General features: G+C 38.8%; 1 protein-coding gene across 2 annotated transcripts; it reads left to right on the forward strand.

Annotated features, from left to right (window-relative positions):
* Positions 1-3,084: 3,084 nt before the first annotated feature.
* Positions 3,085-14,265, forward strand: LOC149165593 (uncharacterized). Of its 2 annotated transcripts, XM_089432323.1 has the most exons (4): positions 3,085-3,399; positions 4,276-4,436; positions 13,582-13,818; positions 13,919-14,265. In XM_089432323.1, exons 3-4 carry the CDS (start codon positions 13,648-13,650, stop codon positions 13,985-13,987), a joined length of 240 nt encoding a protein of 79 aa, XP_089288449.1. In that variant the 5' UTR covers positions 3,085-3,399; positions 4,276-4,436; positions 13,582-13,647; the 3' UTR covers positions 13,988-14,265. The 2 variants fall into 2 exon arrangements, with proteins under 2 accessions (XP_089288449.1, XP_089288450.1); XM_089432324.1 differs by lacking the exon at positions 4,276-4,436 and having other exon boundaries at positions 13,919-13,990.
* Positions 14,266-21,340: the final 7,075 nt, after the last annotated feature.

Consider the following 21,340-nt stretch of genomic DNA (forward strand, 5'->3'; position numbering starts at 1 on the left):
TTTAGGCCAACTTAATGTTTCTAGGGTCGACTTGTACTTTAGGAGATTCCAGGACTTTCTAGACTAAAAAAATAATTCTTTTTACAAATACAATTTGTCCGGAAGGGTCTTATAAACATAATGTTGACTTTGTCTCATGACAATAAATCCTAAGACCTAACAGCCCCTAGAAGCATGAAGAACATGCTTTTACCTAGAAGACCATCAGCATGAAACCCATGCTTTATAATTATAACTTTTTCTTTTCTTCTCTTGTTTGTTACATAGGATACATATTGAAATGAGTACAACAACAATTGTGAAGACCGGAACTAGTTACATTTTCAACAGTTTTGACACTTAGAAAATTGCGAATTAGTTTATTGGGTTTTAAGGAAATCTAACACTTACAATGGTGATGAAAAATGCTGCAATGATATATATGTACCCCGACTGACATGAGAGGTAACAGGCTCTCTAGCCTTAATCACATAGACACTTTGGCCTCCAAACATGTAAACATAGGCATGCAAGTTCCAACAAATATATAGGCATGGGCATGCAAGCCTAACACAACTTGGCTCACCATCCTAGTAATAAGATTTGTGAAATTTGAGTGCATGAAAGGATCATCTTGGGGGTGTTACAAGGAGTGCAGGAGAATATCAGAGGAGTGTTGCATCACGATGAGAACAAACAGATGAAGAAATTTCCAAGTGTTGGACGGGTATTTGTAGTGAAGTAGGTTGTAGCAAACAAATAAAAGATTGAAGAGAAAAAGAATGGTGAGAGATGTATGAATACATAAAAGGGATCATCGTAGGGCTGTTAAGGAGTGCAGGAGAATATTGGAGGAGAGTTGCATCATGATGAAAACAAACAAATGAATGAATTTCCAAGAGTTGGAAGGGTATTTGTAGTGAATTAGGTTGCAGGCAACAAAGAAAAGATTGAAGAGAAAAAGAATGGTGAGAATGAAGCAATTTTGGATGAGAAGGTTACATGGTAGTGCAGGGTTCCACGAATATGCAAAAGTTTGGAAGAAGCAATATAGATTCTTGCAGCAGAGGTTGGCTGAGGGGGGGAGTTGTGTAATTTTTCTTCATCAACCCTATAAGTATGATTCTTATGGATTCCAGTGGGTTTAAAGCAATCTTGCAAAACTCGAAACAATTTTTCTTGACAAATATGGCAACATTGTGGCAAGGACAATGTCAATTGCAGGTTTTGGACACAAAGGAACCATGGAGAGCTTTGATGGCTTTGTTTATAGAACGTCCGAGGTTCATTTTCACAGGAGACTCTGAATGGGAGGATTAATTAGTGAGGTTTCCAATGATTCAAAACTTTTCATTCGGTAAATCAGGTTTGGGAAGGACCAATATGAATTTCATTTGTTTATTCACAAAGCTTCTTAGATAACTTTGCAAGGCTTATAGCCACTAAATAGGATCCACTTTTTGAACTTCGTGATTTGCTTTAGTTAAAAGGGTCTATGCTTTGCTTTTAGAAACCTGGAATAATAAAAAGTGGGAGCCTAGGATGCAAAGGATCAAAGGAAACTTGAAGTAAAAGATTGCAAATGCAAAAAGATGAATGAGAGAATTTAGAGCACGAGAGAATGATGTTAGTTCATAACAGACAAAGGAATCGAGGAAGGAAAGAAATAAATGACATGGAGACCATGTCAAGACTTTTTGAAGGATTCTAGTCATTTGCCTCCAAATCCTGCTATGAATTATGTTTGGCCTTCCATTGCATCAAAAGAAGTTTCAAATTCATTATTGTGAAACCTTGTCATCTAATTAGGAATAATTATATTAATGGTGGTTTGAATGCTGGCAATTGGATTGATTGGTTGTTCAAATTCATTAGAGGTTGAAATGGTTTGGGTATTTTAAATTCCAGGGGCTGATTATAAATTGCAATATGAAGGACCGGAAAAAGTGGTTGGTCCTTGGGAAAATGTTGCTGTGACTTGTGGTTTGCCGTGTGAGGGTCTCATTCTAAGAACACTGTAAATAGGGGCTATTAGGCCTCCTGAAAAGACCAATTTGTTCTAGAGACTGAGATATTCCAAACTCGATTTTGTTATTGTTGTTAATAGGTCCAATAGTTGGCCATGTTGAATTCAAAGAAAGTATTGTTTTTGGATTCCTTCATACGACTGCTACTCTGTGCATGTTGTTGTATTTATGACTTGTAACTTTGATTTACAGGCCTTAGGCCCTGCATCAGTTATAAATCTGGTAGGATTTGTGAGGGAAGTGTGGCCCTTCAGAACTCTAGACCAATGTGTTCCAGTGGTGAGTTCGGGCAACCATTGGCTCAATATGACCCCCTAGTGCAGGGTTTTATCCTCAACACAGTGATGTCCTCCACACGCTCTTAAGGTCACAGACAACCAATATCTGTCCTCTCTTGATAGATTAACATCTCATCCATACATCACTCATACAACAATGAGATATTATCATTAAAATCTCAATAACAGACCAAATAAATCAATCGTCAAAAATCAGATTTGACAAATGTGGGACTTCCCCTGTGAAATGACATGCATCCATTTGTTAATGATGCATCTAATTTGTCCTTGATGTTTACCTTGACCAATGACATCTTATATGAGATGTGTTGACAATACAGAATATGGATTTGGCATAATAATATACATCTATCATATCTATGTAATACTCTTGATACCATAGCTCATATGTAAGGGTAATCATTGACCCAAATAAATTTTTCCAGTGTTCCACGGGGACCTCCCCCCTAGGGGTCTAATTCCCTAGCTCCCTGCACTATGAGGACTTGGAGACGGGGAGGGGACGTTTCCCTAGGCTCCCAAAAATCAGGGTACGCAGGAGGACGTGCCAGGGAGTCGTTTCTCTGTCCTGAGGGGACGTTTCCGAAAAGGGGGATGAGGGGGGTCGTGAGGGGATGAGAGGAGACGAGATCACGATTTTAACAAAATAAATGGTTTAAACTTTAAATTAAAAAGTTTTAAAACTAAACTAAACTTTAATTAATTTAAAACTAAACTAAACTTTAATTAATTTAATAGACAGCGTAGGGTTTTAACTTTTAACTTTTGGCATTTGAGTTTCATTGTTTCAATTTTAAACTTTTATGTTATAACGTGTGAACCCTCACACCTGAGAATCGAGACCTCACATCGCCAGTCGAGACCTCACATCGCCACTCGGAACTCAGAACTCCAACTCCTCCCGTCCTCCGAGCACGTCGAGCATCGCCATCCTACGAGCACATCTAGCAGTCACGCAGTGCTGCAGCAATCCACGTCCGCGGTCGTTGGACCTTTTTCCTCCGTCGAGCAGCAGTTGCCAGTGCACCAGCGAGGCTGCAAGCATTGGTTCGGTCCTCAGAGGTTCCTCAGCATTCAGCATTGTTCAGCTTCAGGTAATTGCGTTTTTTATTTTTATTTTTTTCATTTTTTATTTTTATTTTTTAAATTTACTGTATAATGTATTTATAATTTGATTTCTAAAATTAAAAAAAATAAATTATAAAAGAAGAAAATAATCTCTGATGAGCTGCATCGGATAACTGTTATGCTTATTTCTAGTTCTGTTCTTTTCATGTTTCAAGATACCTCTTGTCAATAACTGCCAATTTTGGTTGGATGATCAGTCTTTTACCGGAACATAGGTTTATCACAGACCAGTTGCCTCCTAAACCTTGTTTTAAAGTATCATTGTCATTTTCAGGATGATGCACCCGAAGGTGAAGAAAGTACAACTATAAAAGAATAAAATAGCTTCCAATTAGCTCCCTTAGAGCTGCCTCAGCTTACTGTTATGCTTATCTCTAGGGCTGTTCTGTTCATGTTTCAAGATCCGTCCAGCCAATAGCTGCCAATGTTGGTTTGAAATTTGAATGTCCCTTGTTTCACCAGTGGTTATTTAATTTTTTTAGGCTGCGTTTTTTTCCCTTTTTTCATTTTTTTTTCCTGATGTATGATTATAAATTAGAATTTTAAATTTATATGATATTAGATAATGATATTCATATCAATGATCATGCTTTGCAGCTCTTCAATTCAAACCCAATTGTCATAGTGGATTCAATTAATAAATTATATTTTATATTTATAAGTTTTTAAGACCCTGACGCTCCCACGTTTCCTAAAAATTGGTGGGGAGCTTTTGTATAGGCCGCTCCCACGTATCCTCGCTCCCTCGCCCCCTCGTCCCGGAACCTTGGTGGAACATTGAATTTTTCTAAACATAATACATCATGAAAGCTAAGTAAAAGCATTTACTTAATGAACTGTAGGAATTTGGGGTTTATAGTGGAAACGCCCACACGGACGAAAACCTACTACAACAATTTCTCCTGCATTCATCACATGGAGCTCTGTACATCCTCTGTGCTGCTGGATAGCATGCAGTTGATTGATGCACTCCCAGCTGGTAGAAAGTCTTTGCTGTGACCAGGTCTGTTCTCTCTCAAGGTGCTTTTGAATTTCCTCTGGAGAGCCACACTCATGCCTAACCAGTAATTCTTGCCCTTTCTTTTTCTTTTCTTTTAGTTATCAATGCCTATTTGTTGAATACTTGGAATCTTTGGACTTGTGTCTCCAAGAATATTTGATTACATTGTAGCACTTCATTATATCACAATTTCAAGTCAATTAGGCCTTACCTAATGAGCTCCCATTGTTCCAACTGCATTCAGCTTACATGCTTACAGACTAAATGGACGATATATTTAGCTAGCACTCATTTTTAATATATTGCACATATATGTGATTTAACAGGTCCCCAAAGCCTAGCTTCATATGCCCTTTTGCTTCCAAGTGCTACTTTGATGGAGTTTGTTTTGGGATAGTAAGGGGTTGTTTTTATGAAGCTGTAGAAGGGGTGCTTTAGCTTCCATTATAATGCTGACAATTGGAGATGATAAAATTCAGAAATTGAAAAAAGGAAAAGGAAACCAAACAAGAAGAGAATACCTAAAATCATAAGCCCCAAATTCGAATTAGTTTTCTGGCGAATGTTCCAATAAATTTAATGAGTACCGATCTCCAATTATCCTCCAGGATAACTGGAGCCTTAAACTCTCCAAGACAAAGAGCAATACCAAGACTTTCTAAGATGGATGCTTTCTGAAGAAAATGCTCAAATTGAATTTCTGCAAGTGAAAAATGAGCCCACAATTGTAATTTTATCTTGTCATGGTTTAATTTTCATTTATTGCTTTTATTATTTTTAAAGTGTTTTTTGCTGTGTTTTTCAATCCACCCTAGGGAAAAAAAACACTGAGAAACAACCATTTCTTACTGAAATGGCCTCATATTTCTTGGCTGTCTTTGGGGGAGAACCATGTTTCTCTCAACCAAGAAATGATCTTGAAATGACACCAAAACTACATGCTAAATAAATCATCAGGCCATTTTGGGATGGTTTGAAATGGATTATCGATAATTCTGTACCACTTCTTATGATGTTTCTCCTAGAAGTGTTACAAAGTACATATTTGTACCATTTCTGGTAACGTCGGGAAGTTAATCAATACCATCTCCCTCAACAAAGCTACCGAGTATTTCAGCATGCGCTGACTCCTCTGGATTATAAACCTCTGTGATCCTCTAGTTCATCAAAATTTAGCATCATCACCACCTGCCGAAGCCACTGATTTCCTCCATGTTCAACGGGGACGCGCTTCCTCGTTCCCCCATGCTCTCGGGATGGGGAAACTCCTGGGGAAGTGTTTCCCCACGTCCCCTTTTTTGGGAAACTTCGGGGGGACATTTTTCTGGTGAAGAAACACGTCTTTGTTGTGGGGGGGGGGGCGCATATGGGAGATGTTGAGGGATGCCTAGACTTCCCCCCCATTTTTTCGCTAATAGCAATTAAAAGAAATAAAAAATAAAAATTTAAATATGCCTTCATGCAACAGATGGATGCAGAGGACCAGTCATTGGAGCATCAACACTCCTTGATGCTTATTAGTTATTTGATCATGATGTTCATTTCTTTTAGATGCTTTTCATTGTTCTAGTTTTGAACTTTTGACTCTAGATACTGATGACTGAGTCCTTGACTCTTTTAGTATTTATTATTTAGTACTTTTTGAGAAATTTACTAGTATTTCACTGTTTTCTATGTTTACTTTTAGTTTAGTATTCTATGGCTATTTTAGAGTTCAACATAATGTCATTGTCATATGATGAATTTACTTTTCGATGTGCATTGTGTAATTTCAATTGTCAAATGATGAATTTAATTTAGATGTACCTTGCATAATATTAATGCCCATTGCCAAATGATGAATTTAGATGGAACATTGCATAATGTCAAATGATGGATTCAATTTAGTAATTTACTTTTAGATTTACATTGATGATTGCATAAATGTCAAATGATAATTCTGATTCATAATAGTCTAATACGAAATGATGATCATATTTAGATGTACATTTCATAATTATTAAGATTTACTATTTACTAATTTAGTTATTGACATATTGTTGGGATTTTATGTTTTATTTTTATATATTATATTTTTGATATTTTATGACTTTGACGCCCCCCATTTCTCCGAAATTTCCCTAAATTTTGGGGTTGCTTATATATGTCCCCCTTGTGCATATCCCCTGTCAATGCAACATTGGTCATTTCCTGTTATGAAATCAGCTCAAGAAAAGATAGAAAAGATAGATCAACGCCTTAGAATTCAGCCTCTTCGAGGGGGCAACCTCCTTTACATTACATAAATGAACAATTCTTGGATGATTCAAATGACAAAACCTCCTTTCTATATATAGGAGTCTAAGGAGTCACAATATAATCTAGCCGACCTAACAATAATAATATAAAGCCACAAAAATAACAATAGAGGGATTCTATGGGGCACAAAAATAACAACATGGGGTAATAGGGGCACAACAATATAAATAAGGGGTATAACTACAATAGTAATGGGGTAATCACTAGTATTATAGGGACCCAACATGCCCCTCTCCTTCAAAAAAGTGTTGTCCTCAACGCTTGAGTAGTTCTGGATACTTCTGCATAAAATTCTCATCCTCCCATGTGGAATCTTCAGCGGATAAGTTCTTCCACTTGATAAGATACTCTGAAATTGATCGATTTCGTAGCTGTCGAGTTCTTGTTTCTATGACTGCTTCCGGTTCCAATATAATTTTTCCTTCCTCGTCAAGTTCTGGCAATATTGTTTGAACTGGGAGCTTGTCGCCTATAACCTTCTTTAAACATGAAACATGGAAAACTGGGTGCAATCGAGAAGCTGCAGGAAGCTCCAATTTGTATGCCATAGTACCAATCTTTTGCAACACCTTGTACGGACCATAATACTTTGGTGATAATTTATTATCCTTCTTAGCTTGCTTTAGGGACATTTGCTTATATGGTTGTAGCCGTAGGAATACCCAATCACCTACATCAAAACTTCTTTCACTGCGATGTTGATCTGCCTGTTGTTTCATTCTATTTTGTGCCAACACGAGGTTATCCTTTAAGAGTTGGAGGACTTGTTGTTGATGTTCGATGTGATGTTCCACTGCCTGAACCTTAGAATTTTCTCTTAAATATGATGTGATGGATGGTGGTTGATACCCATAAAGTGCCATAAATGGGGTCATTTTTGTTGCTGTATGGAAGGAAGTGTTATACCACCATTCAGCCAGAGGCAACCATTTGACCCATTGTGTCTGTTTATCAGATACAAAGCAACGAAGATATCCTTCCAAACATTTGTTTACTATCTCAGTTTGCCCATCAGATTGAGGATGATAAGATGAGCTATGAGCTAACTGAGTACCAAGACAAGAAAATAATTCTGTCCAAAAATTTCCAGTGAAAATGGGATCTCTGTCACTTACAATAATCTTTGGGTTTCCATGTAGCTTTTGAATTGTTTCCATAAATGCAGTAGAAACTGTACTGGCTTTAAATGGATGTGATAATGCACAAAAGTGTGCATACTTGGTAAGTCTGTCAACTACCACCATGATTACACTCTTTCCCTCAGACTTGGGTAAACCTGTGATTAAATCCATTGAGACCTCCTCCCAACGTTGGCTTGGAATGGATAAAGATTGTAATAGACCCGGTGTCTTAATTGTTTCAACTTTATTTTGTTGGCAAACCAAACATTCCGCCACAAACTTTTGAATATCTGATTTAAGGCCATCCCAAAAAAATTCCTTCTTAACCCTGTGGTAAGTTTTTAAAAATCCTGAGTGCCCTCCTAAGGGAGAAGTGTGCAATTCCATAAGAATCTTTTGTTTTAGCTGGGAATTCTTACAGAGTTATAAGCGAATCATTTTTCCAGCTAAATGTATCAGATGTACTGGAATCTTGTTGTAGCTTTCTAATAAGTGCCCACACTTCTTCATCATTCTTCCATTCCTCCCTTGCTTCGTTTATCCAATCTGGTTGGATAATAGAAATGGCGCACAACAATGCTTCCACATTCTCATCCTTTCTTGAGAGTGCATCTGCCACCACATTTTGCTTCCCTTTTTTGTAGATGATTTCAAAGTCATAACCCAACATCTTTGTGACCCACTTTTGTTGCTCTTCAGAATCTTTGTTCTAAAAAGTATTTAAGGCTATCATGATCCGTTTTTACCTTGAAGTGTCTTCCCATTAGGTAGGGTCGCCATTTCTTAAGTGCATGGAGTATTGCCAACATTTCCTTCTCATAAATAGCTTTGCTTAAAAACTTTCCCTTGATTGGACGACTTTCAAAAGCAATGGGTCTTTCATCTTGCATTAGAACAACACCAATTCCATTTCCTGAAGCATCACATTCCACAATAAAGGTTTTTGTGAAGTCCGGTGTAGCTAAGACCGGTGCTTGGCACATTGCCTCTTTAAGATGTTCAAAGGCCTTTGTTGCTTCCGGAGTCCATGAAAATGCATCTTTCTTCAATAATGTTGTTAGAGGTGCTGCTATTCTCCCATAATTCTTAACAAACTTGCGATAATACCCTGTCAACCCAAGAAATCCTCGCAGATGCTTTATGGATGTGGGGATTTTCCATTCCTTAATGGCTTTAATTTTGCTAGGGTCTACCTTAACTCCTTCATGAGATACAATATGACCCAAATATTCCACCTCCTGGACTCCAAAGAAACATTTGGATCTTTTTGCATATAATTGTTTCTCCTCCAATAGTTGTAGCACCTTGTCAACATGTTCAACATGATCCTTCCAAGACTTGCTGTAGATTAGTATATCATCAAAAAATACTAACACAAATTTTCTAAGGAATGGTTTGAAAATTGAATTCATCAAACCTTGAAATGTTGAAGGTGCATTGGTAAGGCCAAAAGGCATGACCAAAAATTCATAATGACCCTCATGAGTTCTAAATGTCGTTTTCGGAATGTCTTCAATCTTCATTCTGATTTGATGATATCCCGAACGAAGATCCAACTTGGTGAAGTAAATTGATCCATGCAATTCATCCAGTAATTCATCAATGACAGGAATGGGGAACTTATCTTTAATAGTGAGCTTGTTGAGCTCCCTATAATCCGGACACATGCGCCATGATCCATCCTTCTTGTGCACCAATACTACTGGAGCAGAGAAAGAACTTTGACTTGGTTGAATTATACCAGCCTCTAACATTTCTGCAACCATACGTTCAATTTCACTTTTTTGGACATAGGGATATCTGTACGGCCTGATTTTGGAGGAACACTTCCTGGAATCAGATGAATAGCATGATCATGATCACGCATAGGTGGGAGACCTTTGGGAGTCTCAAATACCTTGGAATGATTGTCCAAGACTTTTTGGAGATCTGGAGAAATAGATGATTCCAATGTGGAAACATCTAGCGAACATAATTGTGCAATTACACCTCTTTGCTCCTTTTTTAGAAGCTTTGTCATACCATTAGAGCTGATTATCTTTCCTGGTTTCCCTGCAATACCCCTTAATTCAACTTCCTTTCCTTCCGTAGAAAATTTGATGAAAAGTTCTTGAAAATTAAAAGCTATTGTACCCAAGGATTGTAGCCATTGGACTCCTAGTACAACATCAGCACCTCCCATTGGAATGGAAAGCATTGGGCTAGTCAATACATATTCTCCCATGGATAGCTTGATATTATGGCACCTTCCAGAGCAATTTATTGTTCCTCCATTTGCAATCATCACTTGACACTCTGGTGCTGGATATAGGAAGCAATTCAATTCTTTTGCTACCCTACAATGAATAAAATTGTGGGTGCTTCCTGAATCAATCAACACTATTACCTTTTTCTTCTTGATTTGTCCTTCTATCTTGATGGTTTGAGCCAATGCATTACAAGATATGGTCGGATTTATTTGTTCTTCATCTAGGCTTTGTTCCTGGAGTATATCTTCTTCTTTTGACCTTTCTTGCTCCTTTTCTTCTTCCTCTTCACAATCTATGTAGAATAATTTCTTCTCAGCACACTTATGACCTTTAGTGTATTTGCTATCACAACTGTAACAAAGCCCTTTTGCTCTTTTTTTTCCAATTGTTGTGGTGTCAACCTTATAGGTTGTGGAAGACTAGGGGAAACAACACTTCCATCTTTATAGTTGTGAGTGGTATGCTTCCTGGTTGCCATAATTTTGCTTTCCATTTTTCTTGCTAACCTGAATGCCTTCTCTAATGAATCAGGTTCCCAAAGGCGAACATCATGTTGGATATTATCCTTTAAAGACCCTATGAACACATCAATCCTATGCTCCTCTGGAATATCTTTTACCCTTATGTTCAATTTTTGGAACTCCTCAATGTGCTCCATTATTGAACCCTTTTGTTTGAGACTTATCAATTGGCTAAAAAAAGTGTTGCTTTTTGTATCTTCATAATGTGCTATCAATTCTTCCGTAAAAATTGCCCAAGTGATAAATTTTTTACGAGAGCAAAGCCATTGATACCATACAAACTGATTTGGTTCCAAATATACAGTTGCCATACGTACCTTTTGTGTGTTTTGCACATTATTGAGATCGAAGAATTGCTCCATCTGTAATATCCATGTGGCGGGATCCTTGCCATCAAACTTCCTCATATCGATTTTTGGAATATGGTGGGTCTTCGATCCAACATTAGAGTCTATGGAATCATGATTAACATTTCTTTTGTTCACATCATGAGTTTCCTTTACAACCTTTTCACCATTAGTGAGTATTTCTTGTAGAAAATTTGTCAAATCTTTCTTCAAATTTGCCATGTCTGTCTTCAAATCTGCCATGTCTCTCTTCAAATCTGTCTTTGAATCATCCATCTTAGCTTCCATGCCCTTTATCTTAGATTCCACGCCATTTATCTTAGATTCCACGCCATTTATCTTAGCTTCTGTTAGCTTTTGTGAGCGTGACATTTGTTGCACTTGTTCTTGTAATTTTGATATATCATGTAGCATTTCTTCCTCTTCTTCATGAGTCATGCTAGAGCTTTCAGGTTTCTTACTAGGTGTTTGCATTTTCTTTCCTCGGGGCATCAGTTACCGATAATAATGCTTTACTATGCCCTTTGAATTCCGTTAAACCAAGCTTACGCAAAAATTTAAAAAAAATTACACACCTTTTTTCACTTTGTGGAAGCCTGATATTGAATCTGATGTATCTCTGTAATTTTGGATCATCTAGTTCTGAAATTGCGACCTCTAGTAGCCTTCTGCGTCCTCTTTCCAATGCCACAAGTCTGACCCAAATTGGATTCTCCAAGGAAGAGTTATGTAAAATCTCCCACAGTGACTTGCTTCTAGACTAGTTCAGTAGAGCGAACTTGTACGACATGCCACGAGTCACTGTTTCAACCTTTGGATCTGAAACATGCATACAAGAAACTACAGTCCGTCCTCTTTCTGTAACTTCTTACGAAATTTCAATCCGATCTCCAGAGAGAAAGTTATGACGATTTTCCCCAGGTCACCTGTTTTGAATGTAATTCAGGAGTCTGCAAAAAGACCAACTTCCTCAGATCATATCTCCGCAAATATCGCGCTAAAAGCTCTGAAATTCGGACCCAAGGTTCAGCGCGATTTCTTCTCAAATGGGTTTTTTTTGCGACTTCTGAAACGTCACAGAAAAAAGTTATAGCGAAAATGCCACGATGACCTGTTTGGAGCAGCGAAACCCTAGAATCAAAAGCTCTGATACCAAATGTTATGAAACCAGCTCAAGAAAAGATAGAAAAGATATTTCAACGCCGTAGAATTCAGCCTCTTCGAGGGGGCAACCTCCTTTACATTACATAAATGAACAATTCTTGGATGATTCAAATGACAAAACCTCCTTTCTATATATAGGAGTCTAAGGAGTCACAATATAATCCAGCCGACCTAACAATAATAATATAAAGCCACAAAAATAACAATAGAGGGATTCTATGGGGCACAGAAATAACAACATGGGGGTAATAGGGGCACAACAATATAAATAAGGGGTATAACTACAATAGTAATGGGGTAATGACTAGTATTATAGGGACCCAACATTTCCTCAGTCACTTTCTTCCCAATTGCAGTGATCATCATATTCTTTCTTCTTGTTATGTAGGACATTGTGGAGTTTGGAGAGTATACAATGTCTCCATCACTCTTTGCGGAAATTATAATGCAAATTCATAAACATGCCTACCTTCACATGTCAAGTGCACCTATTGATTATCCATTTTAAGTTGCAGTCGCTGCCTCTATACCAGAATTTGGGGATAACTCCCTTCTAAGACTAGGAGGAAATGATTAGTTCTGTAGTGTTATTGTTAGTACCTTTCATGTTAATCCTACATTTTTCTATATTGATGGTGGTGTAATTTCTGTTTGCAATTTAATGTTACCATAGTTATAAAACTGTAACATGGCAATTGTCAAGAAAAGCCAGTTTTACGGGACCCTATTTCTTCTCATGTACATTCATCCAGAGTTATGCGAATACAGTTCTTTATTGTCAAGCAAGTTCATTGCCTTTGGTTTTCATCTTAGAAGTCTCTTTGGGTCTTCTCATATTGAGCTAACTATAAATGTGTCAGTTTTGAAAGTGATATGTTGCTTTTGAATAAGAAGTTAGGCTCCTGGAAGCCTATGAAGTCTAGCTTTTTTTGTGTAAATTCTAGATGAACATCAAGATTTTAGAAGTAATGAGCCAATGCATGTACAGGTATGGCCTACTTTCTCTTCAGTGCATGCAGAGGTGAGCTAATGGGTTTAGCCTTTCACTGTTCACCATCTTTTGTAAGAACCTGGGATCTGATTTTCAAAGGGGTGAATTGAAACATGTTCTAGGTCACTGGGACTGTGTATAGATTTCAAACCATGGCTGTGTAGACATCCCAAGTCACGTTGAGTGTGTGATTGTGTAATAATTATGGAATTAGTTTTGAGCCCTGAGTTTCACCACCCAAACTTTAATTAGCAATTTGGCATCATAAATTCTAGTAATATTCATTATAGTGAAGCCATGTTTTTGAATATCATCCAATTGTCTGAATTGTAATAATTTATAACTCAATTCCATCAAAGGTTTAATGGGCATTTTCATTTTCAAAATTTAGAATTTAGAGTTTATGAGGTGTACTCTTTTTTCTTATATTTATCTGGTTCTTTGGTTTACATTGCAGGAAAATTTGGCTACAGATCTAGTGGAAGGGTTCTACAACATCTGTGCATAGCATTTTCCATCAGATATGGGCCGGAAAGGGAAGGGTTTGTATATAAATCCAAAAAAATTTGGCCAAAATCGTCCGCCTTGCACAGTAGAAATGGTATCATTTCTGTCTTGCTTAGCATCCAATCAAAATAACGATGATAAATGTGTTAAGGAGAAGAACCTTTTGATGACATGTGTGGATGCACAGGTATGGATTTTTTGTATTTTTTCTTATCTGAAGCCATAATTTCTGTATTTACTGCCTATTTCAGAAGTAGGGTTTATTTCCAGTTACTTACATGTAACAGAGTGGTAAGAAGAAGAAGCCTTGGGGTACCATTAACTACCACCTACAAAGACTGAGCAAAGGAAAGTGAATATTTCTATTTGTGGACTTTCGGGTAAATTTTGCACTTTACTAGGCTTTCATTAGCACTTGTGGATGTCAGTTTAGTAAATTGCATTGTTGGAAGGTATATTTTTATTTTGGGATCTAGGTTGGTTTCAACCTGAGAGATTTGGATTTCTGAAGCTAGACTTTACCATTGGAGAAACAATGTTCATTGTCAAAACTGAAATCTGAGAAATAATGTGGGGAATTTGATATCTTAATTATTTACTCTTAACACATCTGTTTTAGAGACTTTCCACTACATGTCCCTAGATTATTCATCTTTTTTCTTTATTGAATTTGAGCTTTCTTTACATTGAATAGAATGTTCTTGACACACCATTCTGTTTTAAATTCAGCAATTTTCTTTTAAAGCATTATGGCATCGCTTTATTGTTGTCTCTGTTCTCTTGTTATCAGTAAGCATTGCAACTGCCACTATTTTTCCCTTGTAAATATAGACTCTTATTATCTTATTTAATTGTTATTCACATCATATACCCACCTGGCAGCTATTACTTTATATTCAAATAGATTTATCAGACGTCCTATATTGAACATTTTTTCCCCTATTTCAAACATTTTGCCAAAGATGGACACATACCTTGTGGAATTAGTACCGTTCATGTGTAAGTTTTCTATAATTAGCATACGCTGAAGTGGGCAGAGGGGAATGCTGGAGGGTATTCTGCGTGAAAAGGATTAACTTTGCAAGAAGCAAACTCATAGAAAACTGCTCTGAGAAGTGAATATACCTTACATTGAGGTTAAATTCAGGAAACAAACCGAGTAAAAAATTTATTCACATTGGCAAATTGAAATTAGTTCAAGTGCATCCACTTAAAGCATGAAATTGTTGAGAAATGTCACTAAATCCACCAAAGATGTAGGAAAAATTTAAAAGCTATATGCACTCGATAAAAGAAATGGACATGTTGAAGTCATCTGTTTAGTAAAGAATAATAAATTACAAGCAAGTATTTGTTAACAAGAATGCATCAATGGTTCAAAATAATATGTTTTAAGGTAATGACGGTTAAATATAGTTGAAAGAATAATGTTGTAAGAGAAGGAATTTTATTGTTTCATTGAAATGTTAAATTTCCACAAAACTCTGCAACTACTTAGTGAAAACCAGGTAACTGAAAAATGAAACCAAATTCACTTTCACCCAGATACAGAGATTCTTAACTGATAAGCAGCAGAATATAACTACAGAGATAAACAGAATATAAATACAGAGATAAAAACTCAACACACAAATTAACACACTTATTTTTCTCAGGAAATCCAACATGGAAAACCTGCTCTTTGTTGTAGTATTTTATTGACGGAGCTTGAGCAATTGAATTTCTTACAAGGCAATCTGTCACACTGAGAACACAATTTTTCTCTCGCTGAACTAGATTGGACTCACCCTACAAAACACGTGATCCCTGCTCCTAAACCTTTGTGCACTAGCAGCCCTTTTTCCTAGCACACTAGGTCCTATTTCTGTTATTTAGGATGCAGCACCTAAATTATAGTGCAGAATTGCATCCTATTTCCTAGTGCAATTCTGCCCTATTATTTAGCTCAAGGGAACTCCCCAAACAGTACACACTAGCTCCTCAAATATACACACACCACAAGTCAAGAGATCTCACACAAACTTGTGCACTCAACAATGAACAATCTTTGTGTCTTTGTCTTCAATCCATGTTAAATTAGGTAAGTCCAAATTTACAACTTGAGTGGTAGACAAGTTAATTGAGACAAATTGGTTCTCTCTTCATTCATAACTTGGAGTCACAACTCGTCCTTCAATCAATGACTATTAAAATTGGCAACTAGGGTCAAACTCCATGTGGGTCATCTTATTAATGGCAGCTGATATTTTTCTTGGATTCCTCTCATCGAGAGGTGTAGGATTGATTTAAAGATCATCCGATTCCGATAAGTATTCATGGAGATATGAATTTATTTGTGTTATGGGACAATTCATCAATGTCGGCCAGCAACCAAATAAACCCCACTTGTGCTCAACGTTTTAGTATAAATAGAGGTGGCCTTCAAGTCATTTCAACACACTTGGGATCTCTTCCTCTCTACTGGTCTTTGAGTTTTAATAGAAGGGATCCTAAGGGATAACATTGCGCTAATCTAGAGGGAGTGCCCTAGGCTCTACACTGCCTTCATGAAGAAGCCCTAGACGTAGGAGGAAAGGGAGATCTAGCATGGTGAAGGAGGCCTAACAGCGAGCCCTAATGCTGCCCTATGGAGAAGCCGTAATGCTGCCCTATGAAGAAGTAATAATACACAGCCATGGAAATGAAGGCAGAAACCCTAGCCGCAGGTGTAAGGAGAAGAGATGCCCTAAACCTAGTTGCTACGCAGCCTAATGGAGATGGCACCTAAACGCTGTCCTAGAAGAAGTGCTCTACACATGGAATGCCCTTGCTGTTATGAAAGGAAAAGCCCTTATCCTATACGCATTCATGAAACGAATACCATTTATGTCATGGAAGGAATGCTCTCGCACGTAAATCTTGAGATAAAGAAGCCACACCTTCAGCGATCCTTAATGTTGTTCTAAATAAGGATGTTCTATCTGCCGTTTGGATTGAATCACAGTCATGAATGATAGATCCAAGTCTTATGATGAATGCTATAACATTATAGACATCATAGTGTATGACAGCAAGATGTATGGTGCAGCAGTATGGACAACAAGAAGTATGGTGCAGTAGTGGGACAACAATGCTACATGGTGCTGCAATGATAAGCAATGGGACAACAAAGGCAACTTGGTGAAGTATGGTGCAGCAGTGGGACAACAATGCTACATGGTGCTGCAATGATAAGCAATGGGACAACAAAGGCAACTTGGTGCAGTATGGTGCAACATATGGTACAACAATGGGACAACAATGGTCAATGGCATATAGTGCACAACGGGACAACAATGGTACAATGGTACAACATGGGACAACTAGTATTTAGTGCAGCAAATTCATGGTGCTGTTATGGTATGGCAAAGCACAACGAGACAACCATGACATTGTGTAGCAGTGGCACAATGGTACAACAGCATGCAAGGGACAACAAACTAACATTGGGACAGCTGTATGGTACTTAGCAGCAAGTACACCAAGCATGCAATGGTACAAGAAGCATGCAAGGGACAACAAACAAGCAATGGGACAACTAACATGGACAACATGGTTCAATCATGACACATGGGACAACAGTACAACATTAGGTGCAACAGTCATAAGGTCTAGCATTGTGATGATGGGTGCAGCACGGTGAGGTGCAACATGATGACGAGATGCAGCACGATGATAGGTGAAGGAGTCACCTTGGAGAATCAGTTGAAGCAGCATGTCTTCAACTGATCTCATGTATCATCTTCTTAGAGATGATCTATGCTCTCATCTAGATAAGTCAAAGTGTTGACTTCAGTTGTAAATGTACTATCTCTCTTTGCTGAACTATTGAAGAACATATAAGAAGAATTGATCAAGGGTTTCCCCACATTGGGGTTTGTCCCTAGCTAGCGCCACATCTTGTGTCCTCTTGTCTTGGCTTGTCTTTTGCGATTTATATTTATGTTCTATCTGCAGTTTACTTTAACGCTGATGTGATTGCTAATCTGGAAAAGATATTGAGCTAACTGTGAAAATTGAAATAAATTGTGCTAGCGTAGAACATACCTAAACGTAACAATGATTGAAGCTCCAACTCGTCCTATCTGAACTCAAACTCCCATCTAATCCTGTAGTTAACTGAAGAAGGCTCCGCGGAACTGATCCTTCAACACTACGCATGAACTGAAGTCTAACTCATGATTCACATCATGCTAAGAGAAAGACAACTTGTGTTCTTTCTATCTAAGGCATGACCTAAAGAAGACCTTCCACTCACTACAATTTTCAACACTCCCTCTTAGCAAGGAAGAGATTCTATACAACTCCCAACTTGTCTCTGAAATAGATGAAACTGCTTCTTGCCAATGCCTTGGTCAAGATATCTGCTGTCTGCTCCTTTGTTGGAATGTATGGTAGCTTCACTATCCCTTTCTGCACACAATCTCTGAGATGATGATACTTGATCTTGATATGCTTGGAGCGATCATGAAACACTAGATTCTTAGAGAGCTTAATGCAACTCTGATTGTCACAATGTATCACAGTAGGCTCTATCTCTAAGTTGTACGATACGGGGAAACATGTATGGGTACGAAATGTGACCCCAAAAATTTTAGAAACGGGGAAACACAATATATATATATTAGGAATTTAAGAAACGTTATGTGCAATCATAAAACATACATGATACATTATTACATTATGATTAAATTGTTTTGTTTCAGCCGTGTTTGGATCCCAGTCCTTGACCGAGGGGTGTGGGGGGGCTTGCTCCCCACACTAGTGCTACCACCCACCCCCAAGCAAAAATTAGATGAAAAATTGCCTTTTAAAATATTGTAATCTCGTAGTCAATATGGGTCCTTCATTACCCCTAAATGAGGGGGGAGTCTTTTTATAACTTGCGAGAGACATCTAGAAACATTCACACAATATTTTAATCACCTAATAAAATATTAAAAATAAAAAATAAAAAAACGATAGAAAAAGGCTTTTTTGGGGCAAAAATGCGGCCATACGACCCTGAAACGCGTTTCAGGCCATACTGGGCCACATTTTAGCCTCAAGAAATGTGTCATTACGACTTGACACGTTTTTCAAGGCTATACCACATGCGTTTCAACGTTTCCGTATCGTTTCTTTGAGGAAATGACCCCCTGCCCAACGTTTCCTGCAACATAGCTCTATCCCCTATTTGAAAAGTCCCACAAGCAACTTCCTCATCTGGATAGCTTCACACCTTGCCAAACTGGCAGCTATGTACTCGACCTCTGTTGAAATGAGTTCAATTGATCTCTACTTCCTGCTGAACCAAGAAACAACTGTTGATCCAATGTTGAAGACGCAACCTGAAGTACTCTTCCGATCTGTGGAGCACCTTGCCCAATCTACATCTGTGAAGCCCTCAAGTATCACTCCATCAACTTGTCTATACCACAATCCATAATCTGCTGTGCCTTTGAGATACGTCAAAACATGCTTCACAACAACCTAGTGAACTCAGGTCGGTTCCATCATGAATTGATCCAATTGGTTTACTGCGAAACAAATATCAGGCCACATGTTGACCAAATACATCAATGGCCCTCTAAGCTACATGTATAATGTAGCATCTACTTGCTTTGCTTTGCTAGCTTCCACCTTCCTCCAGTTTGTGACTAGAGGCATGGCCATGGGCCTGCAATCTTGCATATGAAGCCTCCTGATAATCTCTTGCGTGTACTTGCCCTATCCCAAGAAGATCTCACCATCACCCAGCCAAATCTCCAATCCAAGGAAATAGTTTATAAGCCCTATATCCTTCACCGCAAACTCCCTTGCAAGGTCTGCCTTGTAATCTTGAATGAAGTTGTCTACTCTAGTTAGTATAAGATCGTCAACATAGAGCACTAGAATGAGTTGAAGCCCTCCAATCATGATGTAGTACAAGTTGGGATCCACCTCACTCTTAGTGAAGCACAATCTTCGAAGGTAGTTGTCGATACGAGTGTAGCATGCTTTTAGACCCTGCTTGAGCCCATAAAGAGCTCTCTTTTGCCTGAATGCATGCGTGTCTCTTCTAAATTGCTCAAACCTCTCTGGGTGCTCCATATAGATCTCCTCCTCAACCACTCCGTTGAGGAATGTCGTCTTCACATCCATCTGGTGGATCTTCCACCCCATCTGTGCTGCAAGTTCCTGAATCGTCCTAATGGATGAATATCGTGCTATTAGGGCCAACGTCTTATCATAGTCTATGCCTTCAACTTGTGAAAAGCCCCTGGCCACAAACCTGGCCTTGTACTTCTCCACACTCCCATCTCCTCCATGCTGGACCTTGTACACCCAGCGCGAGCCTACTATTGATTTGCCCTCTAGTCGTGGCACAATCTCCTCGAGATCGTTCTTCATGATGGATGAATATTCCTCCACCATGGCAACCTGCCAAACCTGCTGAGACGCTGCTTCCTCATAATAAGAAGGCTCTGTATCCAACAACCCTGTCATCAATGCCATATACCCGGTGTACCTCCGTGGCTGCTTGCTCTGCCTGAACATAGAGCTAGGAGCTTCAACATGCTCTTGGGCCTCCTGAATCAACCTGTCGGCCTACTTGCTCTCTTCTTCCCTTGCTAGGAGTCTCTAGCTGAGTAGCTGTATTGTCTCGTCTTGGCCTCTCCTCCTCCTCATCCCGCTGGTCATCCTGTCGTGCAACCCTCTTGCCACCTGGCTAAGACTCAATCTGTGATCCTGATTGAGGCTCCTCCTTGGGAGCGAGTAGCTCCTCCTTAGGTACTCCAACCTGCTCTCGCTCTAAGGACTCCCTCAAAGTTTTGTCTTCTTGAAACCTCACGTCACGCGTGATAATTGTCTTCTTGAGTGATGGAATATACACCTTGTACGCTTGAGATGCCTCACTGTAACCCACAAAAGTAACCTTTTTAGTGTGGGCTCTCGCTTCTTCTTGCTATCTTTGGACCCATGGCAATAAACTTCTGTGCCAAAGATATGAAAGTGTGCAACATCAGGCTTCTTGCCTGTGAAAGCCTCCTCCAGTGTAACTCATCCAAGCACCCTGTGTGGACTCTTGTTCTATAGAAATATTGTAGTGGTGCATGCCTCTCCCCACAAAAGCATAGGCAGTTCTTAATCATGCAACATGGCCTTGGCCGCTCCAACTATGCTATGGTTCTTTCTCTTAGCCACCCCATGTCGCTAAGGGTTATGGGGTGTTATTAACTCTCTCCTAATGCCCTCCTTGGCTCACTCATCCCTAGAGGCATTGGAGAGATATTCTGTGCCATTGTCACTCCTCAGTGCTTTGATATTTTTCCCGGTTTGGTTCTCTACCAAGGCCTTAAAGTCAATGAACTTGGAGAAGACCTCCTCATCCTCCATCTTCATAAAGAAGATCCATGCCCTTCGGGAATATTCATTTATGAAAGTAACATAACACCTGTGTCTCATAAGTGATGTAGAAGAGAAGGGCCCACATACATCTGAATGCGCCAACTCCAAAATCCATTTGGCTCTGTTGTCTCGGCCCTAGAAAGAAGACTTGGCATACTTGCCAAGTGTGCACCCCTTGCACACTCCATTCTTTTCAAGGCTGTATTGTGGTATCCTTGTGGTTATTTACTGCAAGATCTTTAGCCAATGTTCCACCAAGACTTTGGGAAGGGGGGACGCGGGTGCTGGGAGACGCATAGGGGGGATGTGTGGGAGTAGCC

Source organism: Pinus tabuliformis, chromosome 5_1 (genome assembly GCF_031772625.1).
Source record: "Pinus tabuliformis cultivar Carrire ecotype Pingquan chromosome 5_1, CPIR1, whole genome shotgun sequence".
Taxonomy (NCBI): Eukaryota; Viridiplantae; Streptophyta; class Pinopsida; order Pinales; family Pinaceae; genus Pinus; species Pinus tabuliformis.

What these genes read in the sequence shown, in the direction of transcription:
- LOC149165593 (XM_089432323.1), top strand. Translation starts at nt 13,648, where the DNA reads ATGGGCCGGAAAGGGAAGGGTTTGTATATAAATCCAAAAAAATTTGGC. An exon ending in TGACATGTGTGGATGCACAG is followed by an intron (nt 13,819 to 13,918) that starts GTATGGATTTTT and finishes TACATGTAACAG; the next exon opens with AGTGGTAAGAAGAAGAAGCC.